The sequence below is a fragment of the Hemiscyllium ocellatum genome, chromosome 32 (genome assembly GCF_020745735.1).
Source record: "Hemiscyllium ocellatum isolate sHemOce1 chromosome 32, sHemOce1.pat.X.cur, whole genome shotgun sequence".
NCBI classification, from domain to species: Eukaryota; Metazoa; Chordata; class Chondrichthyes; order Orectolobiformes; family Hemiscylliidae; genus Hemiscyllium; species Hemiscyllium ocellatum.
In genome coordinates this window covers 46,134,067-46,153,602 of record NC_083432.1, presented here as the reverse complement: position 1 = coordinate 46,153,602, position 19,536 = coordinate 46,134,067, and the positions used below count along the sequence as shown (strand labels likewise).

The 19,536-nt window shown below is 40.2% G+C and overlaps 1 protein-coding gene across 3 annotated transcripts in view; it reads left to right on the top strand.

Moving 5' to 3' along the window:
• Positions 1–19,536, top strand: part of LOC132831055 (rho GTPase-activating protein 23-like) — a 516,705-nt gene that overhangs the window by 322,504 nt on the left and 174,665 nt on the right. For all 3 annotated transcript variants that reach the window (XM_060849107.1, XM_060849108.1, XM_060849109.1), the window contains 2 exons: positions 11,291–11,315; positions 17,719–17,811. In XM_060849107.1, coding sequence (XP_060705090.1) covers positions 11,291–11,315; positions 17,719–17,811 — 118 coding nt within the window. The remainder of the gene's footprint in view (positions 1–11,290; positions 11,316–17,718; positions 17,812–19,536) is intronic.

The window sequence follows — 19,536 nt, the reverse complement described above, 5'->3', positions numbered from 1 at the left end:
AAACCGACCACTATCAAGAAATAGCTCCTGATGAATTTAAATGGACCCTGTACCAAACACCAGCAGAATGAACATCATATCCAAAATACCTTGCAAGGACTGCAACTAACATTACATTGGGCAGGTGGGTAGGAAATTACCCACCAGGATGCATCAGCACCAACTAGCCACCAAAAGACATGGCCAACTATCACTAGTATCCATACACACAGAGGTAGAGGACACCACTTTGATGAGGAAAATACATGCATCCGGGACAGGATAAGCAAAGACACACATGGAACTTCCTAGAGGCCTGGCCTTAAAACTGGAATGCCATTAACGAATATAGATCTGGACCCCATTTACCAACCTCTCAGAAAAGGAGCTGGAAGTGATACCACCAAGTCAGATAAATAGTAAGCTGGACAGAACACCAGCACTTCGGAGGCTCACTGATGATGTTACCTAGCATAGTGATGAAACATCTGAGAACAAATCTGCCAGCTCACTGAGCAAACTTACAACCTGATACAGTAATAATAACAAGCTGCATTTTGCTGTTATTTGTTTATTGACATCTGGCAAGATTATTTGCTAAGTATTTCATGAATGACATCAAACCTCAAAGATTGTAGTTATTTTTTAAAGTCAGGTATTGAAGAGGACATTGAACGGCTGATTGGTTCAAGTTCTTAAGCTGTATGGAAATTCTCCATTGTGAAAGAAGCACACCTTGAAGCTGAAATCATCTGTTTTGTTTTTAGAAAGAGATCTTGCAGTTTTCCATTTTTGTGTTAATTGTATTTTGAACAGTATTTCCCAACATCATTTGAATGATTTTTCCTCTTCTTTCCTCGTGACCTTTCGAATACTCATACAAGATGTAAAGATTTGTCAAGTGAACGGTTTTCTTAAGATCAGAGAATTGCTTGTCTATCAGTGAGGAAGTTTTGAGCTTGTGTAAAACGACATAAGTCTATTGTTTTCCGATGCGAGTTCTTACAGTAGGAAGGATGTCACAGTCAGATCCATTATGATTGGACAGTAATTCATCTATTCAATTGAAGTATTTCTGACAGTCTTCAACTATGCTAATGTCAACATAGAATAAATCTTTCATAAAAGTATTGAGATATCTTGACTACAGTTTTGTAAATAATTCTAAAGATTAGCAATTTAATCAATAGAAACTGTTCAGTAGATGAACTGGTTTGTGAAGTAGCATCTCTCCACCTCATTTGTGCTGTGAGATTTATGGGGATAAAACTCTTCCTGGTCTTTATTCTTGTTTTCTTGTTAAAATTGAGTGTTGGGGCAAGTGGGAGTCTTAAATAATGAATCACCAAACTCTGAATGTTTTGATTTTGTTTCAGTCATGCTGGTGTGAGATGCAGATTCTGTCCTTTTTAGGATTGGGATAACATTTATGAGTAGTCCACCAGACCACTGAATGTACAAATGGAGAAAATAGAGGCAGGCAGGCAATAGTGCACAATCGAAGTTAATGACCATCACATTCTTCTTAACCTCCTACTACCCCAAAAAGATGTTTGAACATCACTCCAGTGGACATTTGGAACGATTTGTGAGGCAAACATTTGAAAAAACTTTGGGCAGAATCCCTGGCTTGCTGGTGATAGGTTTAGAGGCCAAAAGGGCTTTTAATTACCTGGCATAATAGTGTCCTTAAATTTGACCACCTCTAACCCATCTCTACTTGAGTTAACAGGAAGGCCTGTGGTAGACCTTGTAAGACCATAAGACATACAAGTGGAAGTAAGGCCATTCGGCCCATCGAGTCCACTCTGCCATTCAATCGTGGCTGATGATCATTTTAACTCCACTTACCGTAGCCCTTAATTCTCTCCGTAGCCCTTAATTCCTCATGACATCAAGAATCTATCCATCTCTGCCTTGAAGACATTTAGCGTCCTGGCCTCCACTGCACTCTGCGGCAATGAATTCCACAGGCCCACCACTCTCTGGCTGAAGAAATGTCTCTGCATTTCTGTGGTTGGAGGCTCCCAAAGTAGAAGGTGAGGCATTCTACTTGTGGGGTGCTTCAGAGAGCATCTCCGGGACACGCATGAAACAACCCCACCAACCTGTGTCCGAACACTTTTTAACTCCCCTAAGGACATGCAGGTCCTGGGTTGCCTCCATCGTCAAACCCTTTCTTCCTCCAGGCGTCCGGTGGTAAGGGTTTGGTGATGGAGGAGACCCAGGACCTGCATGTCCATGGGGGAGAGGGAGGGGGGTGTTAAATTGTTCGGCCATGGGCTGGTGGGATTGTTTCATGCACGTCCTAGAGATGCTCTCTGAAGCAGTCCACAAGTAGAACGCCTCATCGTCCACCTTGGGATCCTCCAACCACATAAGGTCAATGTGGATTTCACCAGTTTCTTCATTACCTCTCTCCCCACCTTTTCCCAGATCCAACCTTCCAACCCAGTGCTGCCCGATTTGATCTGTCCTACCTGTTCATCTTCCTTCCCATCTATCCGCTCCACCCTCCTCTCAGACCTCTCATCTTCACCCCCACTTTCATCTACCTATCACATTTCCAGCTACCTTCTCTTACTATTCACCACCACCACCACCAAGCCACACCCTCCTTCCCATTTATTTCTCAGCCCCCTTGGCCCACAGCCCTCATTGCTGATGAAGAGCTTATGCTCAAAATATTGATTGTCCTGCTTGTCGGACGCTGCCTGACTGGTTGTGTTTCCAGCACCACACTCTCGACTCTGATCTCTAGCATCTGTTATCCTCGCTTTCTTTTAGTTGTTTTAGCCAAGACCCAAGTGACATTGATTTTGTTTTTGGAGGGTTTCTCACAATGACACAGTGAGTTTTCTCACTATATCCTACCAAATTCACCTCACTAATTACCATGACCTACACTTATAGTATTCTATTATGCCCATCTTCTGCACCATATTAACATTTACCATTCCTGGAAAATAAATGAATGAAAGATTTATTGTCACACATCTTGTTGATAGAGTGGAAAGTGTTTCGTTGCCATAATCTGGTGCCACTTTGCTTTATAGTAAGGATAAAAAGAAATTGCTTAAATAAGAATTTGTTTTCTATTCATATTGCCTTCTCAAGCACAGCTTAAGTCTTCAAGGCCTTTGCAGGGTGTCCCAGTCTTCAAGGAGTCCCAATCAGGAAATAGCAACAATGTTGCCTCAGAATCCAGACTCCAGGCTTACTACCTCGAGGAGTCCCCAGGAAGATATTTGGAATTCAGTGGCATTTCTTGTATCATTATCATGTGTAAAATATTTGTGCACCAGGACAAGCACGGTCATTCCAGATTAATCTTGAATGGCTGTTGACACTTTCCCTGGACATAGCAAATGGGGAAATCAGTACTCCAGTTTGTGGGCAGGATCCTGGAAGTTCTGTGGATGGCATGGTGCTAAGGCAGATCTTCCTCTTCTCTAGGCCCAGCAATGGAGGACACAACACCAGACTATGCTGGTCTGGACCAAGATTAGCCCAGAGAAGTTGTACCCATCTCAGTGCTCAGCACTGTAGGAAGAAAGTCAATGTCCTTCTCAACTCTGCCAGTGTAAGTGCCACACATTTTGTCTCCGATACCTCTCACTCATTTTTCTCTGCTTCTATGCCTATCTCCCACCAAGACTCACACTCCATGGCTTTCACTATTGACTGCAACATCTTCCCCAATCATGCTCACCCATCCCAACCCCAGACATTACAAACCCTGCATACACTATCTGCTCACTCATGTAGGATACCTCCACCCTGTAGAATCTCCCATATACCTGTTTCATATTCCATTAATTAAACAGTCCACAATAGCATAGAAAGAGTCAAAACGGATGATGTGCGCCTCACCCCTTATGAGCAGAGGATCCTGATTCTGACTGATCTGAGTTGAAAAATGTGGTGCTGGAAAAACACAGCAGGCCAGGCAGCATCCGAGGAGCAGGAGAATCGACGTTTCGGGCATAAGGCCTTCTTCAGGAATCCTGAAACGTTGATTCTCCTGCTCCTCGGATGCTGCCTGGCCTGCTGTGTTTTTCCAGCACCACATTTTTCAATTCTGGTACTCTAGCATCTGCAGTCCTCACTTTCTCCTTCTGACTGACCTGCGTAGGATATCAATGGCTGCCCTTGACTTACTGTTCTGGGAACCCCTAAATTAAAGTTATCCCCTTTGACTTGACTGAGACCTGCTGACAGCTGTGAAAAACTTCCTTAGAGACAGATGCTGGAATCCAAAGTAGACAGGGGGCTGGAAGAACACAGCAAGCCAGGAAGCATCAGGACGTGCAGAAGTCGATGTTTCGGGTGTAACACTTCTTCAAGACTGGGCAAACTTCCTGACTTTCTTGGAGCATTCTTTGTAAGAGATCCCGCCTGTAGTGAGGCACAGCCCAAATGAGTGTATTTCTGGGATTTTGGAGTGTGGGAATTGAGTTGGATAAATTGTTTCGCAGGATTAGGGCCTACTACAAAGCAAAGAGGGATATTGCAGGAAAGTCAATTGTTTGTTAGTTGGAAATAGCTGTTAATTTTACTGTCTGTTGTAAGTTGCCATCAGAATGAAGGTGAATAGAAATATTTTACAAACTAGAAACAAAAAAAAATAGGAAATTTACAAAAATCAACTTAAGTAAATGAATTAAGTAGAAGTACAGGAAATATGTTGCATGTATATCATCTGGGAGTTGATGGACCACATTGAGGTTCTTAGTGACCAGACCTGTAGCAAGTGTTCATTGTTTGAGGAACTCCAACTCAGAGTTGATGAGCTGGTCTGAGCCTTGAAAACTGTAACACATCAGGGCCTCAGAATTATTCTGGACACTGTGTTTCAGGAGGTTATCACACCCGTCAGATTAACTACCTCCAATTTGGTCCGTGGTCAGGGACAGGAGGGTGTGACTATGAGTTAGGCAAATAGAGAGATCCACAAGATAGTGCTGAAGAATCTCTAATGGGTTTGAGATTCTTGCTCCTGGTTTGGGTGAGAGTGAACTACAGGAAAGTTGAGTGAGCTACCATAGCACCATGGTACAGGGAGCTATTCAAGATGGGGGGAGAAAAGAACTGTAATTGTAATCAGTGATATTATACTCAAGACAGTTGACAGTGTTCTCTGTGGCTAGGATCAAGAATCCCAAAAGATGTTGTGTCTGCCTGGTGTCTGGTTTCAGGATACCTTATCTAGCCTGCAGAGAAACTTGGAGTGGGAGGGGAAAGATTGTTGTTGTGGTCCATGTAGGTCCCAACAATACAAGTAGCAGGAGGAAAAAGGTTCTACTGAGAGAATATGAGCAGCTTGGGGCTAAAATGAAAAAGCAGAACCAAAAGGAGAGGTTAAATATGTGGCTCAAAGATTGGTGTGGGAGAAATGGGCTCGAATTCATGGGACATTAGCACGAATATCATGGAAGAAGCGAGTTCTTGAAGGGGACAAGCTCCACTTGAATCAAGTGGGACCAGAATCCTGACAAATTGCGTAAATAGGGCTTTAGATATGGTTCTAAATTAAATAAGAGGAGGGACGGGTTTGTAGCGTAAAAAGTCAAAGTTAAAGGAAAAGTCAGAGTGCAGATTAGTGACAAGTCTGATTGTTACCTGAAAAGAGAAGGATGGGACAGAATGTGTGAACATCATATTCCACCAAGGAATTATCCAAGAACAGGGAAATTTGATAATAGAACATATTTAAAGGTTTTTGATTTGAATGCACAAAAATCAAAATGAACTTAATGAATTAACAGTGCAAATAGAGACAAATAGGAATGATTTGATGATGATTACTCTGGCATGGTTACAGAGAGAACAAGTTTGGGAATTAAATATCCAAAAGTACTTCCTTTTGGAAGGAGGGGAAAGGGTTAGGAGGAAAAGGAGGTGCTGTAGCTTTTGTTGATAAAGGAAAAGATCAGTGCAGTAATGATAAATATCAGAACTGGAGATAAGCTATAGAATCAGTCTGGTTTAAAAATGAGCAATAACAAGGGAAGAAGTCCCTGGTGGGAGAAATCCATAGGTTCCCAAATTGTAGTCCCATAGTGGTTTAAAGTATAAACCAGTGAATACTGGTAAGAAAGGTATATGCATGAAGGCTGGATAAATAAAATTGACAAGGTTATAAGTAGAATTCATTGAATGCATTAGAGGTTGTTTCTAATGCATTCAATATCTTGCAGAGTCAACTAGGAAGCTGGCTAATCGGGATTTAGTGTTGTATAATGAGGTGGAATTAATTATTAACTTCATAGTAAAGGATCCTCTAGGGAAGAGTGATCATAACATGCTGGAATTTCAAATTCAGTTGAAGGGAGTCCCACACTGGTGTTTTGATGTTAAACAAATGTAATTACATAGGCATGAGGAGAATACTGGCCCTGGTAGACTGGGCAGAAAGACTAAAAGGTACAAGTTCACGAGCAGTGACAGATGTTTAAGGAGTTATTCAATTGCTCCAAACTGAAATATATTCCAAAAAGGAAGAAAAATTGGAAGAAGAGAAAAATACATCCATGACTGAGTAAGGAAGATGAAGCTAATGTAAAGACAAAAACTAAGGCATACCAAATTGAAAAGGGGAGTGGCAGGCTGGAAGATCAGCAAAGGCCTATTAATATCATAAAAGAGCAAAGTTAAATTATGAAAGAAAACTAGTTTAAAATATAAAAATAGATAGCACGAGCTTTTGTAAGGACATAAAAAGGAATAGTAATTCAAGTTGCTGTTGGTCCCTTGGAGGATGAGACTTGGAAGTTAATAGGGAGAGGGAACACTGAAATGGAAGAATTATTAAAACAATATTTTGCTTCAGCTTTCAAGGTGGAGGATACAAGTACCATTACAGTAGCAACATGGAATGCCGAGGTTACAGAAAAAGGAGGAACTTCGAATAATCATCATCATTAGGGAAAAAGTACTGAGCAAACTATTGTGATTGAAGGTAGACAGGATCTTCAAGAAAGTGGTAGGAGAACTAGTGGATCCATTGGTTATTGTATGCCATGATTTCCTGGGTGTGGGAAAGGGATTGGAAAAATGCCAACATAACATCTTTATTCAAACAGGGAGGGAGACAGAAAGTAGGCAACCACAGACCAGTTAGTTTAACATATTGGGAAATTGTTAGAATCCATTTTAAAAGAAGTAATAACAGGACATTTTGAAAGTCAAACTACAGTCCGTCAGAATCAGCATGGTTTTGTGAGGGATAAATCCTATTTAACTAACTTGCTATAAATCTTTGAAAATATAACAATATGAATAATGAGGGTCCTGTAGATGATATAACTGGATTTCTAGAAGGCATTTGATAAACTACTGAAGATCTCAACCCCGGGATGGGTGTCTCTGTTCCACGATCGGGCAAAAACACTAGCAATCAGTCTGGTTCTTTAAGACTTCACACTTTCTTTCTTATGGCCGGGCACAGATCTCCCAGAAACAGAGGTTAAACTCTTCCATGTTCCTCAGAGGAACTGCGTAAGTGGCTTAAAACAAAGACATTTTTATACTTTTCTTAAGGAGAGGTACGGGCCATAATCTTACAGTGCATTCAAACAATTGCCAACCAATTTAACGAGATGGTGTTATTGACAGCAACTTAGCCCAATGATATTTCCTGGGAGCCAACTTTGTTTTCCAACATCCAAGCTACTCTTATCTCATGAGCCTAGTCTCTGCACCTGCAGTTGAAGGTCAGTTAGGATGGCTAGTAGTGTCTTATCTAATTTTGTTATTTGTATGTGGTAAAGGAAGTTTTGTCTGCTAATCTCTGTAGAGGCAGACTGTAATCAAGTCAATTATGTAGCTTTTGGTAGGGTTTTATGCAGCTTTAAGCAGAATTGTCAATTTGCAGGCTAGAAGCCATTTTGTCATGTTATTTGCATTAAGAAGCCATTTTATTGCCACCTAAGTTAGTAGGAGCATGTATTAAGTGGTTGTCTCTGACAATAACTAGTTACCTAAGCCTGTATTCAGGTTTCAGATCCTCACTACCACATAAACAGTTAATACACAACGTAACACAAGGGGCAGGGGTAGTTTATTAGCTTAAATAGAGGATTGGTAATCAAAAGAAAGCAGAGAATCCAGATCTTTTTCTGGTTGACAAAATGTAACTATTAGGGTGCCATAGGTTTGGGTCCTTGGATGCAGGGATAGAACGTATAGTAGCCAAATTTGCAGGTGATGCTGAAATAAAGAAATTAAAAATTTACAAATGGACATAAATATGCTGGGTGAATGGGTCAAAATTTGACATACAAAGTTTAACATAAATGACTGGGAGGTTATCTATTTTGGTCAAAAGAATAGAAAGACAACTTGTTACTTAAATGGAGAAAAGCTTTGGAAGGCAGAGGGATCTCAATGATCTCATACATGAATTGCAGAAAGCCAATGTGCAGATATAGCAAGTTATATGAAAGGCAAATAAAATTTAGACATTTATTGCTAAAGGAATAAAATATAAAAGTAGGGAAGTGTTTCTGCACCTGTATCAGGCATTAGTGAAAACAAAACTGAAGCATTGCATATAATTTCCATCTTCTTACTTAAGGAGGGGTGTAGAGTTTTACTGGAAGCAGTTCAGAGGAAGTCCTCTAGATAGATTCCAGAAATGTGGGGATTGTCTAATAAAGATAAATTGGGCAGTTTAGGCTATACTACTTGGTGTTTAGAAGAATAAGGAGATCTAATTGAGGTATGGAAGATGCTAAAGGGAATTGACAAGGTCAACATAGAAAGGATGCTTCCCTTTATGAGGCAATCTAGAATGTATGGTCACAGTCTTAGGATAGCACATTTAAAATAGATGAGGAGAAATTACTTTCCTAAAAAGGTTTTGTATATGTGGGATTCAGTACACCAGACTGCTAGGACATTGAGTAGCTTTTGAGGAGGAGATAGACATTTTAATGAGGAATGAGTTGAAGGATTACAGAGAGCAATCAGGAAAGTGGAGTTGAGGCTGAGATGGGATCAGCAATGATCATACCTAATGGTAGAACACCATTTGAGGGGCTGAATTTCCTTCTCCTGCTCTGAGTTCTTATGGTCTTTATTCCAGGCTCTGACTCTGCAAAATGGGATGTCAAGATGACAGTAATGTGAGCCTGGTATATCTTTAGCTTAAGGGACAATGTGCAAAATGGCAAGGCATTGCAAAACAGGGATGTTTTAAGCATCCAGGTAGGATTCGAGTGTGACATAGCTATGAAAGCAAAGGAGCACACAGATAATGCAACCTAGTCTAGTTTGTGAGGTGGGTTCGTGTCACTGAGCACGCAGTGTCCTTGCAGCAAAATTACAATGAAAGTTGCAAGTGTAGCTTTGAAGGGAGAAGCATCATGTAAATGGGTTGGAGATGTTCTTAGTAGATGGTATATGTCAGATGCTAGTCTCTTGAGATGTGAGGGCACATGTAGTCAGTGCTCATGGAGTGTACTCTATTTCCAACACAGATGTCATTCAGAGCAAGCGATGAGACGACTCCGCCAGGTTCTTGTCCTGGTTTCCTTGTCAATTTTCCCCAACATCTAGCTTTTTTGGCTAGTTTAGTAATATGAGTGTCAAAATATTAATAAGATAAGTTGTGCTGTTAACTTGATTTTTAGAAAGCATTAAACCCATCAATTAGGATTTCATCGCTGCATAGCGAGGATCTTGTAGTGACACGAATGAAAAATATGAAAGACTAGAAGCATATTGCTCCCGATCGCGAGATGAACATCGCCACACTTGTTTCCCAATTCTACTGTATATTCTTCCATAGCCTATGTTGTTCAGACACCTATAGTGTTCTGTCATGTAGATCTAATTGTTCTTAACAGTGCAATTTGGTTTGGAATAATGATGCCAAGTGCAGTAGTGTAGAACATGACCCTGAATGTGTTGCTTTTTCATGTCAGAACTAGTAGTTAAATATAAACCTACAATACAATCTGGCAATGTTTTCTTTGAGTAGTACACCATGGTGTAGTGCGATGTCAGTTCACACTTGTCTGCCCTGAAAGTTTGCAGGTCAGTCAGATATTGTGTGAAATGGCATGGTGCTTCAGTGGTTAGCACTGTGGTCTCACAGCGCAAAGGACCTGGGTTCAATTCCAGCCTCAGGTGACTGTGTGGAGTTTGCACGTTTTCTCCCTGTGTCTGCATGGGTTTCCTCCCGGGTGTTCCAGTTTCCCCCCTCATTCCAAAGATATGCAAGTTTGGTGGGTTGGCCATGCTAAATAGTCTCAAGGGGTGTGGTGATCAGAGTGTGAAATGCAGAGTTACACTGATAGGGTGGGGGGATGATTCTGGGTGGGATGCTGTTCGGAGAGTCGGTGTAGACCTGTTGGGTCAAATGGCCTGTTTCCCCACGATAGGTATGAAAGACACTGAACAAGAACTAACCATCCAACAGGGAGAAATTATCAGCGTTAAATCAACATTATGTAATTTACAAACATCTTGTGGGAAATCATACTTTAATAAGATTGTAAAATATTGTTCAAAGTTTTGATTGTTAAAAGTTTTACCTTGGAAATTTTATGGGAATGAGTTTCATGTGGCTCTTCAGTTTAAAAGTATTAAAGGGGCTTGCACTGTGTTTAATTCGGGGAATAATTAAGAATATTGTCAAAGTACACAGGGGAGATGCTGAAAAAGATCAAGGACTGACAGCAAATGTAACATTAAACCAGCCTTGCTGAAGCTGTACTGTGATATGAACAGGCTACAAATAGTGTAATCAGTTCTGGTCACATGACTAATTCCAAACCTGAAAATGTTCAGACAAATGCCATGACATTTGTCAAAGAAGATAGAGATTGAAGGTTGAGGATCCAATTTTAAATTCTGAATTGACTTTGGCGCAAATCAATAATTAGCAAAGTGAGATGGACCTTTTTTAATACCACTGCCCAGTACAACAGGCCCTGGTGACTCTCTGATAGTGAAGTATCTGGTCAAATTGAGCTATCTGCCTACCATGCATACTGTGGGGGGATTTCTCATAAGACATTAGGTATGTTGTGAGTGATGCATTTGCGATACAGTTGGGCCAGTAAGACCTATCAACCAACTTCGAAAACTTCAAGAATTTGCATGTATTGCCCTAACAATGGGTGTCTCTCCTTCAGTCTGTGTTGGTTTAAATTTTCCATTTTATTATGTGTGATGTCTATAGTGAATTCAGGAGCATTCAAGATCATCTGTTAAAGGTAGTTAAAATAAGGAATTATTAAAATCATTACAATCAAAGATTCATAAGTTATATTTAACTAAATTTATTTGGATTCTTTTGTAGGATGAAGAAAATGGAAATGGAAAAGGTGAGTTTTGCTTGAATTATTTTTCCAAATTATGCCTACATGAAATTAGCTGCTACTGTATAGATGAAGATGCTTAGTAACTTTTGCCAGGGGAAGTTGTCAATGGACTGTATGACAGGTGTGAATTTTAAGTTGTTTCCAACCCTGTAGAAGGCATTGATTAACATCATCTATTTGATCATAATGCATTCCAAAAACAAAAACTTTCAGTAAAATTAAACAGATTCCAAGCACTCTACGGGTTATGAATGGCTTTCGTTCTTGAGTATGTTCGTAATTCAATTTGTACACAAGTCAGAACGCAATACAAATAACTGTTCATAAGTAGAAGAGAATGAGTGTTGGATCTTTAAAATGAATAGTGTTATGCAGTCTCATTTGTAAGTGCAAGTGTTCATATGTTAGAGCTCCTTTGTAATGGTTACTTCCAGAATGTTGCTGTCCATTGGTGCCTCGCGTTTGTGATGACTAAACTTGGATTAAAATAATTTACTGTTTGGCATTAAACTGTTTAGAAGAAAACTGACCCCATTACAGTTTACTTCCTGGATGGAAATCTGTTGGAACCAATGAACCCCTGTGTTCTATGTTTTTGTAAAGGCCATTTGACATCATAATCATTTTTTTGTTCAAAACTTGCTAAGGCCTATCTCAAATTTTCCTTCTCTTTTCTTGCCCCATTCGTCAAACCTCTCCCATTGTTCTACATTTATAGTGTTAGTGGAATCAATCTTCAATACACCTCTTTTCATATCTAAAGCTTAGGTTAGACCACAATTACAGTATTACAGTAGTCACTTCACTTACTTCGGATGTGATGAAGGTCCTTGAGAAGGTACCCAAAAGATTTACTTGAATGGTTCCAGGAATGAGGAATTTCAGCCACAGGGTTAGGTTGGAGACACTGGCATTGTTCTTCTTGGAGCGAAGGAGATTGAGAGGACATTGGAAGCGTTTAATATGATATCGAATTTGAATGAAGCAAGCAAAGAAAATTTGTACCTTTTTTTATTCATGACACAAGAATTATGGGTCACAGGTTTAAGAATTTGGGTAAGTGATGCAGAAGAATATGAGACTTTTTTTTTAAAAATGCAGTGAGTTGTTGTAACGTGGAACACTCTACCTACGAGTGTTCCAGGTTAGCAGGAAATTGGGTGGACACTTGAGACAAAAAGAAGAAAATATGTATGGCTACAGGGATAGAATAGAGAAAAGCCTCTAGTGTACAAACCAGTTTCCCTGGTTTGGTGAATAAGGTGTGAATCTCGTGCCATGTCTGCATTTTAAAAACTTGTCAACGCTTTGGCCTGGATTTTGTGCTCAGTGGAGAAGTAGGGTTTTTTCAAATTCAATAATGGAGTTTCAGCTTCAGTGGTTAGGCCAGCATTTATTACCTATCAATCCCTAATTGCCGTTGAGAGATGGTGGTGTCTTTGTGAATAGCTGCATTGTATGGGGAGTTGGGTACTTTCAGGGTGCTGTTAGAAAGGGAGTTCTGGATTATAACTCAAAGTATTTGCCATTAATGAAAAGCACTAAAATTAATTTGAGTCATTTTTAAAGTTTTGGTGCTAAATAAGCATCAGGAGATATACACTTGGGATAAAGATAAAGCTAAAATATCAAGAAATAAATAACTGTTTTTGAAAGATAAAATCTAGTGATTAATTATATGGTGTGTGTTCCAAACATACAGCACTATTAAAGATGGCTGCTGGAAACAGCTTCTATGAAGGTATCCCATGACTGGAATTTCTGTTGTCAGTACTCCTCTGCACATATGCAAATGATGTAATGTGCAATCAGGAGTTTGCTGACATTCAACGTTAAAGTCCGCTTTCAAACAAGAGTCTGAACGCCAAATAAGTCAGCTTCAAATTTAAACTCAGGCCTCATAGCTACGAAAAACCTGCCTACTCCAGTATTTGCTTCATGGGAAGGCAGAGCATTTTCAATGTGATTTTCATGTTCATGATCAGATGAATTAACTTTGCCAGAGACCATTAAGATGAAGTCGCAGAATTAAGACATTTGGCCCATCAAGTCTGTGCCGTCATTTGAACTTGGCTGATGCATTTCTTGAGCCACACTGCTGCTTTCTCCCCAGAACCTTTGATCCCCTTACTAATCAAGACTCTACCTATCTCTGTCTTAAACGGCCAATGACTTGGCCCCCACAGCCTCTGTACCTATGAGTTTTGCACATCCACCATCGTCTGGCTGAAGAAATTCCTCCTCCATCTTAGTCTAAATGATCTTCCCTTCACTCTGAGACTCTGCCCTCAGGTTCTAGTTTGTCCTACCAGTGGAAACATCTTATCTATGTTCTATGTATTAAGACCTCTTAGAATTCTGTAAAGTTCAATGAAACCCCCACTCATCCTTCTAAATTCAAAGTACAAACCCAGAGTCCTTAACCCATACTCACATGACAGGCCTTCATTCCTAGGGAAGTTCTTCTAAACATCTTCTGTACCTCTTCCAAGGCCAGCACATCCATCCTTTGATACGGAGCCCAAAACTATTTGCAATATTTCAAATAGAGTCTGACCAGACCCTTATACGGCCTCAGCAATATATCCCTGCTCTTATATTCTAGCCCTATTTCTATTCTTGAAATGAATGCAAATGTTACATATGCCATCCTAACTACCACTGAACCTGCATGTTAATCTTACGAGAATCCTGAATTAGAATGCCTAAGTCCCTTTTGTGCTTCAAACGATTTCTAAAGCATTCCCCATTTAGAAAGTAGCTTTCACCTCTACACTCCCTGCTTCACGTTTTTTCACATTATAATCCATTTGCCGCTTCTCTGCCCACTTCGGGTTCTCAGTTTCCCCAGCTGCTCAAAACTACCTGCCCCTTCACCTATCTTTGTGTCACCTGCAAATTTAGCAACAATCCCCTCAGTTCCTTTGTCCATCATTAATGTGTAATATGATTAATTGTGGTCACGACACCAATCCCTGCAGAACTCCACTAGTTATTGGCTGCCATTCTGAAAAAGACCCCTTTATCCCCATTTTGCATTCTCCTGCTCAGCCAATCTTCTATCCATATCACTACCTCGTACCTAACACCATGGGTTCTTATCTAGCTTCCTCCAGCATGGTACCTTTCAAAGGCCTTCTGGAAATCCAAATAGATAACGTCCATCGGCACTCCCTTGTCTAATTTACTCATTACTTTTTCAAAGAATTCAATCAGATTTGTCGAGCAAGACTTCCCCTTGGCAAAGCTGTGTTTACACAGCCCTATTTTATCATGCATTTCTAAGTACTCCACAATACCATCCTTAATAATGGTCCCTCAAATTTTATCACAGACTGAAGTCAGGCTAACTGGCCTATAATTTCTCATCTTCTGTCTCCCTTATTTCTTACATAATATGTTTCATTAGCCATTTTCCAGTCCTCTGGCACCCTCTTTGATTCCATGTTTCTTGAAAGACCACCACCAGTGCCTCCACGATCTTCACCGCTATCTCCTTCAGAACACTGGAATGTAGCCTACCTGGTCTGAGTGATTTATCTCTTCCAGACTTTTCACCTTCCCCAGCAGAATCTCCTAAGTGATGGTCACTACACCACCTACCCCCCCCCCCCCCCCCCCCCCCCCCCCCGGCCCCTGACTGTCTTGAAGTTTTGGTATGCTTCTGGTGACTTCCGCTGTGAAGACTGATGCAAAAGATCTATTCGGTTCCTTTGCCATTTCACTGTTCCTCATTGCTATTTCTCCAGCCTCATTTTCAAATGATCCGATGTCCACTCTTTCCTGTCTCTCTTACTTTTTATACATCTTTAAAAACAACTTTTGCCATCTTCTTTATATTACTATCTAGCTTACCCTCATACTTCATCATTTTCCACTTGTTGCATTTCTGGTTGTCCTTTGCTGGTTTTTAAAAGCTTCCCAACCCTAATCTTCCCATTAATCTTCACCACATTGTATGTTTTCTCTTTTGCTTCAATGCTGTCCCTGACTTTCTTGTCAGCCATGGTTTTCTCATCCGAACTGAAAACACAAAATGCTGGAGATCATAGCAGGTCAGGCAGCATCCAGGAGAGAAAGCAAGCTAACGTTTCGAGTCTAGATTACATCATCAGATCTGAAGTGAAGTGTGGAGGGGCAGCATTTATGCAGCTGTGTGGGGGGTGGGTTGGGGTTGAAGTATTAAAGGAGAAAGGATGTTGATAATTCACATTAAATGATCGGGATGTGAGACTGACAGATCAGTGGTGTGTCTAACTGCCGGACTGAAAAGAACAGACAGTCCCACTGGAATAGGGGTGCGGGAGGGGAGGGGGAAAGAGAATGTAACAAGTAAGGCTAAAAGAAAGAAGAAATTAGCTCACAATTTGAAGGTGAACTTAATATTGAGCCAAGAAGGTTGTAAAGTGCCTAGTTTGAAGATGAGATGTTGCTCCTTGAGTTTTTGCTGTGATTCGCTGAAGCATTGCAGCATGCCAAGGTCAGACAAGTGGGCATGCGAACAGGATGCTTTGTTAAAAATACCGGCTGCAGGAAGGTCAGGGTATTGTTTGTGCACGGGCCAGAGGTATTCAGCAAAGTGGTCACCCAGTCTGTGATTTGGTTTCTCCAGTGTAGAGTAGGCCACACTGGATGCAGCGAATACAATACACAAGATTGGAGGTGGTACAGGTGAAATGTTGCTTCACCTGGAAAGGCTGTTTAAGCCCTTGGATGGTATGCAGGAAGGTGCTGAAGGGGCTTTATAATCATGCATACAACATTCAGTTGGTATAATGTTCTAGATGATATTGATTTCCTTTGTGGCTGTTGGTGAGCATTAATACATTTCTCCTTAGCTGTGGTGGAATATGACACTCACTCACTTCTCTGTTGGAGGCATCCTGCATGTATGGACAATTTATCTTCCATGTGATATGTGGTTTCAGTTCTGGGGCTGTTGCTGTGATCCTGCCAAAAAATGCCACATTCTTCACCTTTGATGGTTATAGATCATTTCCAGTGTGTTTCTTAACTTGTCCTGCCACTCCAGGAGTGTTCTGTACTTGTTTAAAATAGACAATTTCGACATAAGAACAGTTGTTGGTCGACTCATTTGACAAAAGTAATCAAGAGAACCCATCAGTATCCACATATAAGTTGATTGGCAATACTTAATTGTATAAATGTGAGTTGATCAGAGCAGCCCCTATGACTTGCTTGAAAAAGTATCCTTGTATACAGTCTAAATATTGTGGTTTGAGGTTTGCTGGTAGGGTAAACTACTGGCAGGTCAGGTAGCATCTGAGGAGCTGGAGAATCAATGTTTTGAACCTAAGCCCTTTATCAGGAAGGGCTGAGTAAGGACATGCCCGAAACGTCGATTCTTCTACTCCTCAGATGTTGCCTGACCTGCTGTGCTTTCCCAGTGCCACACTTCTGACTCTGATCTCCAGCATCTGCAGTCTCCACTTTCTCCTAACCTACTGGCAGCAAAGGTGGGGTGGAGTCATATGCCAATAATTGATCCTGAGAGCTGCTTTTACTCGCTGTGTATAGTTCATTACTCCTTTATCTAATGATTTTGAAGCAAAAGCTATTGGCTTCCCTTCACCATTGGGTAATATGTGAGAAATGATTGCCCCTACTCCGTACAGAGATGGATCACATGTTAGTTGCAATGTTAACTTTTGGGCCAGACTATTGACATTAATAAAGCCTCTTTGGCTTGTGCAAAGGCTCTGACACATTCATTTTCTCATTTCCAGTTATTTCCGCAAAATAAATTATGCAACAGCTTGAGAATGGTTGCAAGGTTTTGGACAAAACTGCATAATAATAGACTAAAATATCATTGAGTTAACATTGGACTTCTTGCAATCCATATTAAATCTATTCCATGGCACATTGGAATAATGCAGTTGTAAATGTGATTTCAAATATGAGTATCTTTGATATGAATATTCTTTTGTGTTACAATCATCAAGTATTTCTGTGACTCAGAATCCACATACATTGGAAAATAGGCTTGACTAAGGTCAATTTTACTGAAACATTGACCTCCAGCTAGTCCACTGATTGGACTAAAGAATGAGAAAAAAAAATCAATTGGAATCAGGTCTTGTTTTTCCTTGACACCTGAAAGCTTAGCTGAAGATATACTCCAGACAAAAAATTGGTTGCTGTTGTAAATGTAATGATATTATGAGTTCCCGGATTGGGACTGTTAACCTGGTCCAGTCAGGGAGTCCTGGCTGACCGATATAAACGAGAACGTAAGGGATTCTGTTCACTCAGAGTTGACTTGGTACCAGGTTATCGGCCTCTGCTGAGTTATTTCAATTGCTGTGTCATTTTTGCATGGAGTCCTTATGAACTGTTAGCTTAATAGTACAATTTTATGAACTCGTCTTGCTTTACTTCACAGGTCATCAGAAAAGTCGAACAGAACCTATGGATACCATCTTTGTTAAAAGCGTAAAGGAAGGGGGAGCAGCATATCATGCTGGTTTGTGTACAGGTAATATGAGCTCATAAGGAATAGCAAATTTTAATTTCACTCTGTAGGATTAAGCCAATGTCAACAAAAAGTATGCTTCTAATTTACAAGAATGGGTCTAATTCTGATTGGCAGGATGTGATGAGTGGAAGCATGTAGCTTCCAGTCTAATATGGCTTATCATCATCCTCTAAATGGCAAGGGGGGGGGGGGAATGGTGGTGAGAATGCTCCTTTTCTGTTTCTCATGAAAAATTGCTTAATTTGCTCCTCCTTAACTTAAGAGTGCAGAGATTAAGTTATTCAGCTTATTTTCATTAGTTATTTGGGTATTTCTGATATTTGGTGGCCCTAATGTCTCTGTAATCCCTATATTCCATTTGTATGAGTAACATCTCATGAACTAAATTATTTGTTTCACATCTTCACAGCAAAATGATATTAATTCATTGTTTGACACAACCCTCTCAACTGATAATCACTTGCATTTAAGATTGTTTAATATATCTGAATTAATGCAACCACACTGAAAACTAAAATAATGCATGTGGCAATTCTTTAATTATTTTAATACGAAATCCTTTAAATGCATTTAACTTGTGTCAAAAGTAGTCACCATAGTTTTACTAGACCTTAAAGCTGGTGTCTCATTGGAGAGAAATGACTGGTGGTGGTTTAACCTGAAGGCCACCAGGTCTCAAGTGATGAACGAGGTTGAGAAGGAGAATCCTTCATGATAACCTCAATCAACCGGGAATTGAATCCATGCTGTTGGCATCACACACTGCATCATAAACTAGCTGTGCAATCAACTTAGCTAAGCTGACCTCCTTTATTTATGAAAATGTGTGTTTACTAATAAAAATTTACACCACATACTAAGAACCTGCCTTTATTTTGAAAAGAAGATGTAGGAACAGGAGTAGGCTGTTGAGCTCCTTGAGCCAGTTCTACCATTTATTAAGATCATGGCTGATCTGTGGCTTTCTTATACTTGCTGTTGACCCATATCCCTTAATACTTTTACTGAACAAAAATCTCAGCTTTAAAGCTAACATGATTTAGCATCAACTGCCATTTATGAAAGAGAGTTCTAAAACTCTGCCAACCTTTGTGTGTAGAAGTGCTTTCTAACATCTCTCATGCGCGGTCTAGCCCTAATTCTCAGACTATACCCCCTATTGCCAGAATCTCCAACCAATGGGAAATGTTTATCACCATCTTTTCCTGTTAATATTTTGAAGACTTCGATCAGAAGAGGTGAGAGGGTTATAGGCCAAATGCTAGCCAATGGAACTAGATCAGTTTAGGATAACTGGTCGACATGGAAGAACTGGACCAAAGGCTCTGTTTCCATGGAGTGTAAACTTCTAAATTCAAGATAAAACAGGCCTACTTTGCATAATCTCTCCACATAATGTAGCCCCTGCAATCCAGGTATCTTTCTTACAAATCTATTATACTTCCTCCAAGGCCAATGTATCCTTCTGAAGATCCTAACATCTTAGCCCAAATTTACTCTCAGTATTCCAAGTGCGATCTAACCCAGGATTTGTGTGGCTCCTCAACAACTTCTGCATCTTCATACTTCTGTCCTCTTGATATAAAGACCAGCATTCCATTAGCCACATTGATTATTTTTTAGCACCTGTTTGTTGCGTTTTAAACATCTATACACCTGAACCCTCAAGTCTTTGGACATCCACTATATTTATAGAACATAGAACACAGAACAATACAGTGTAGA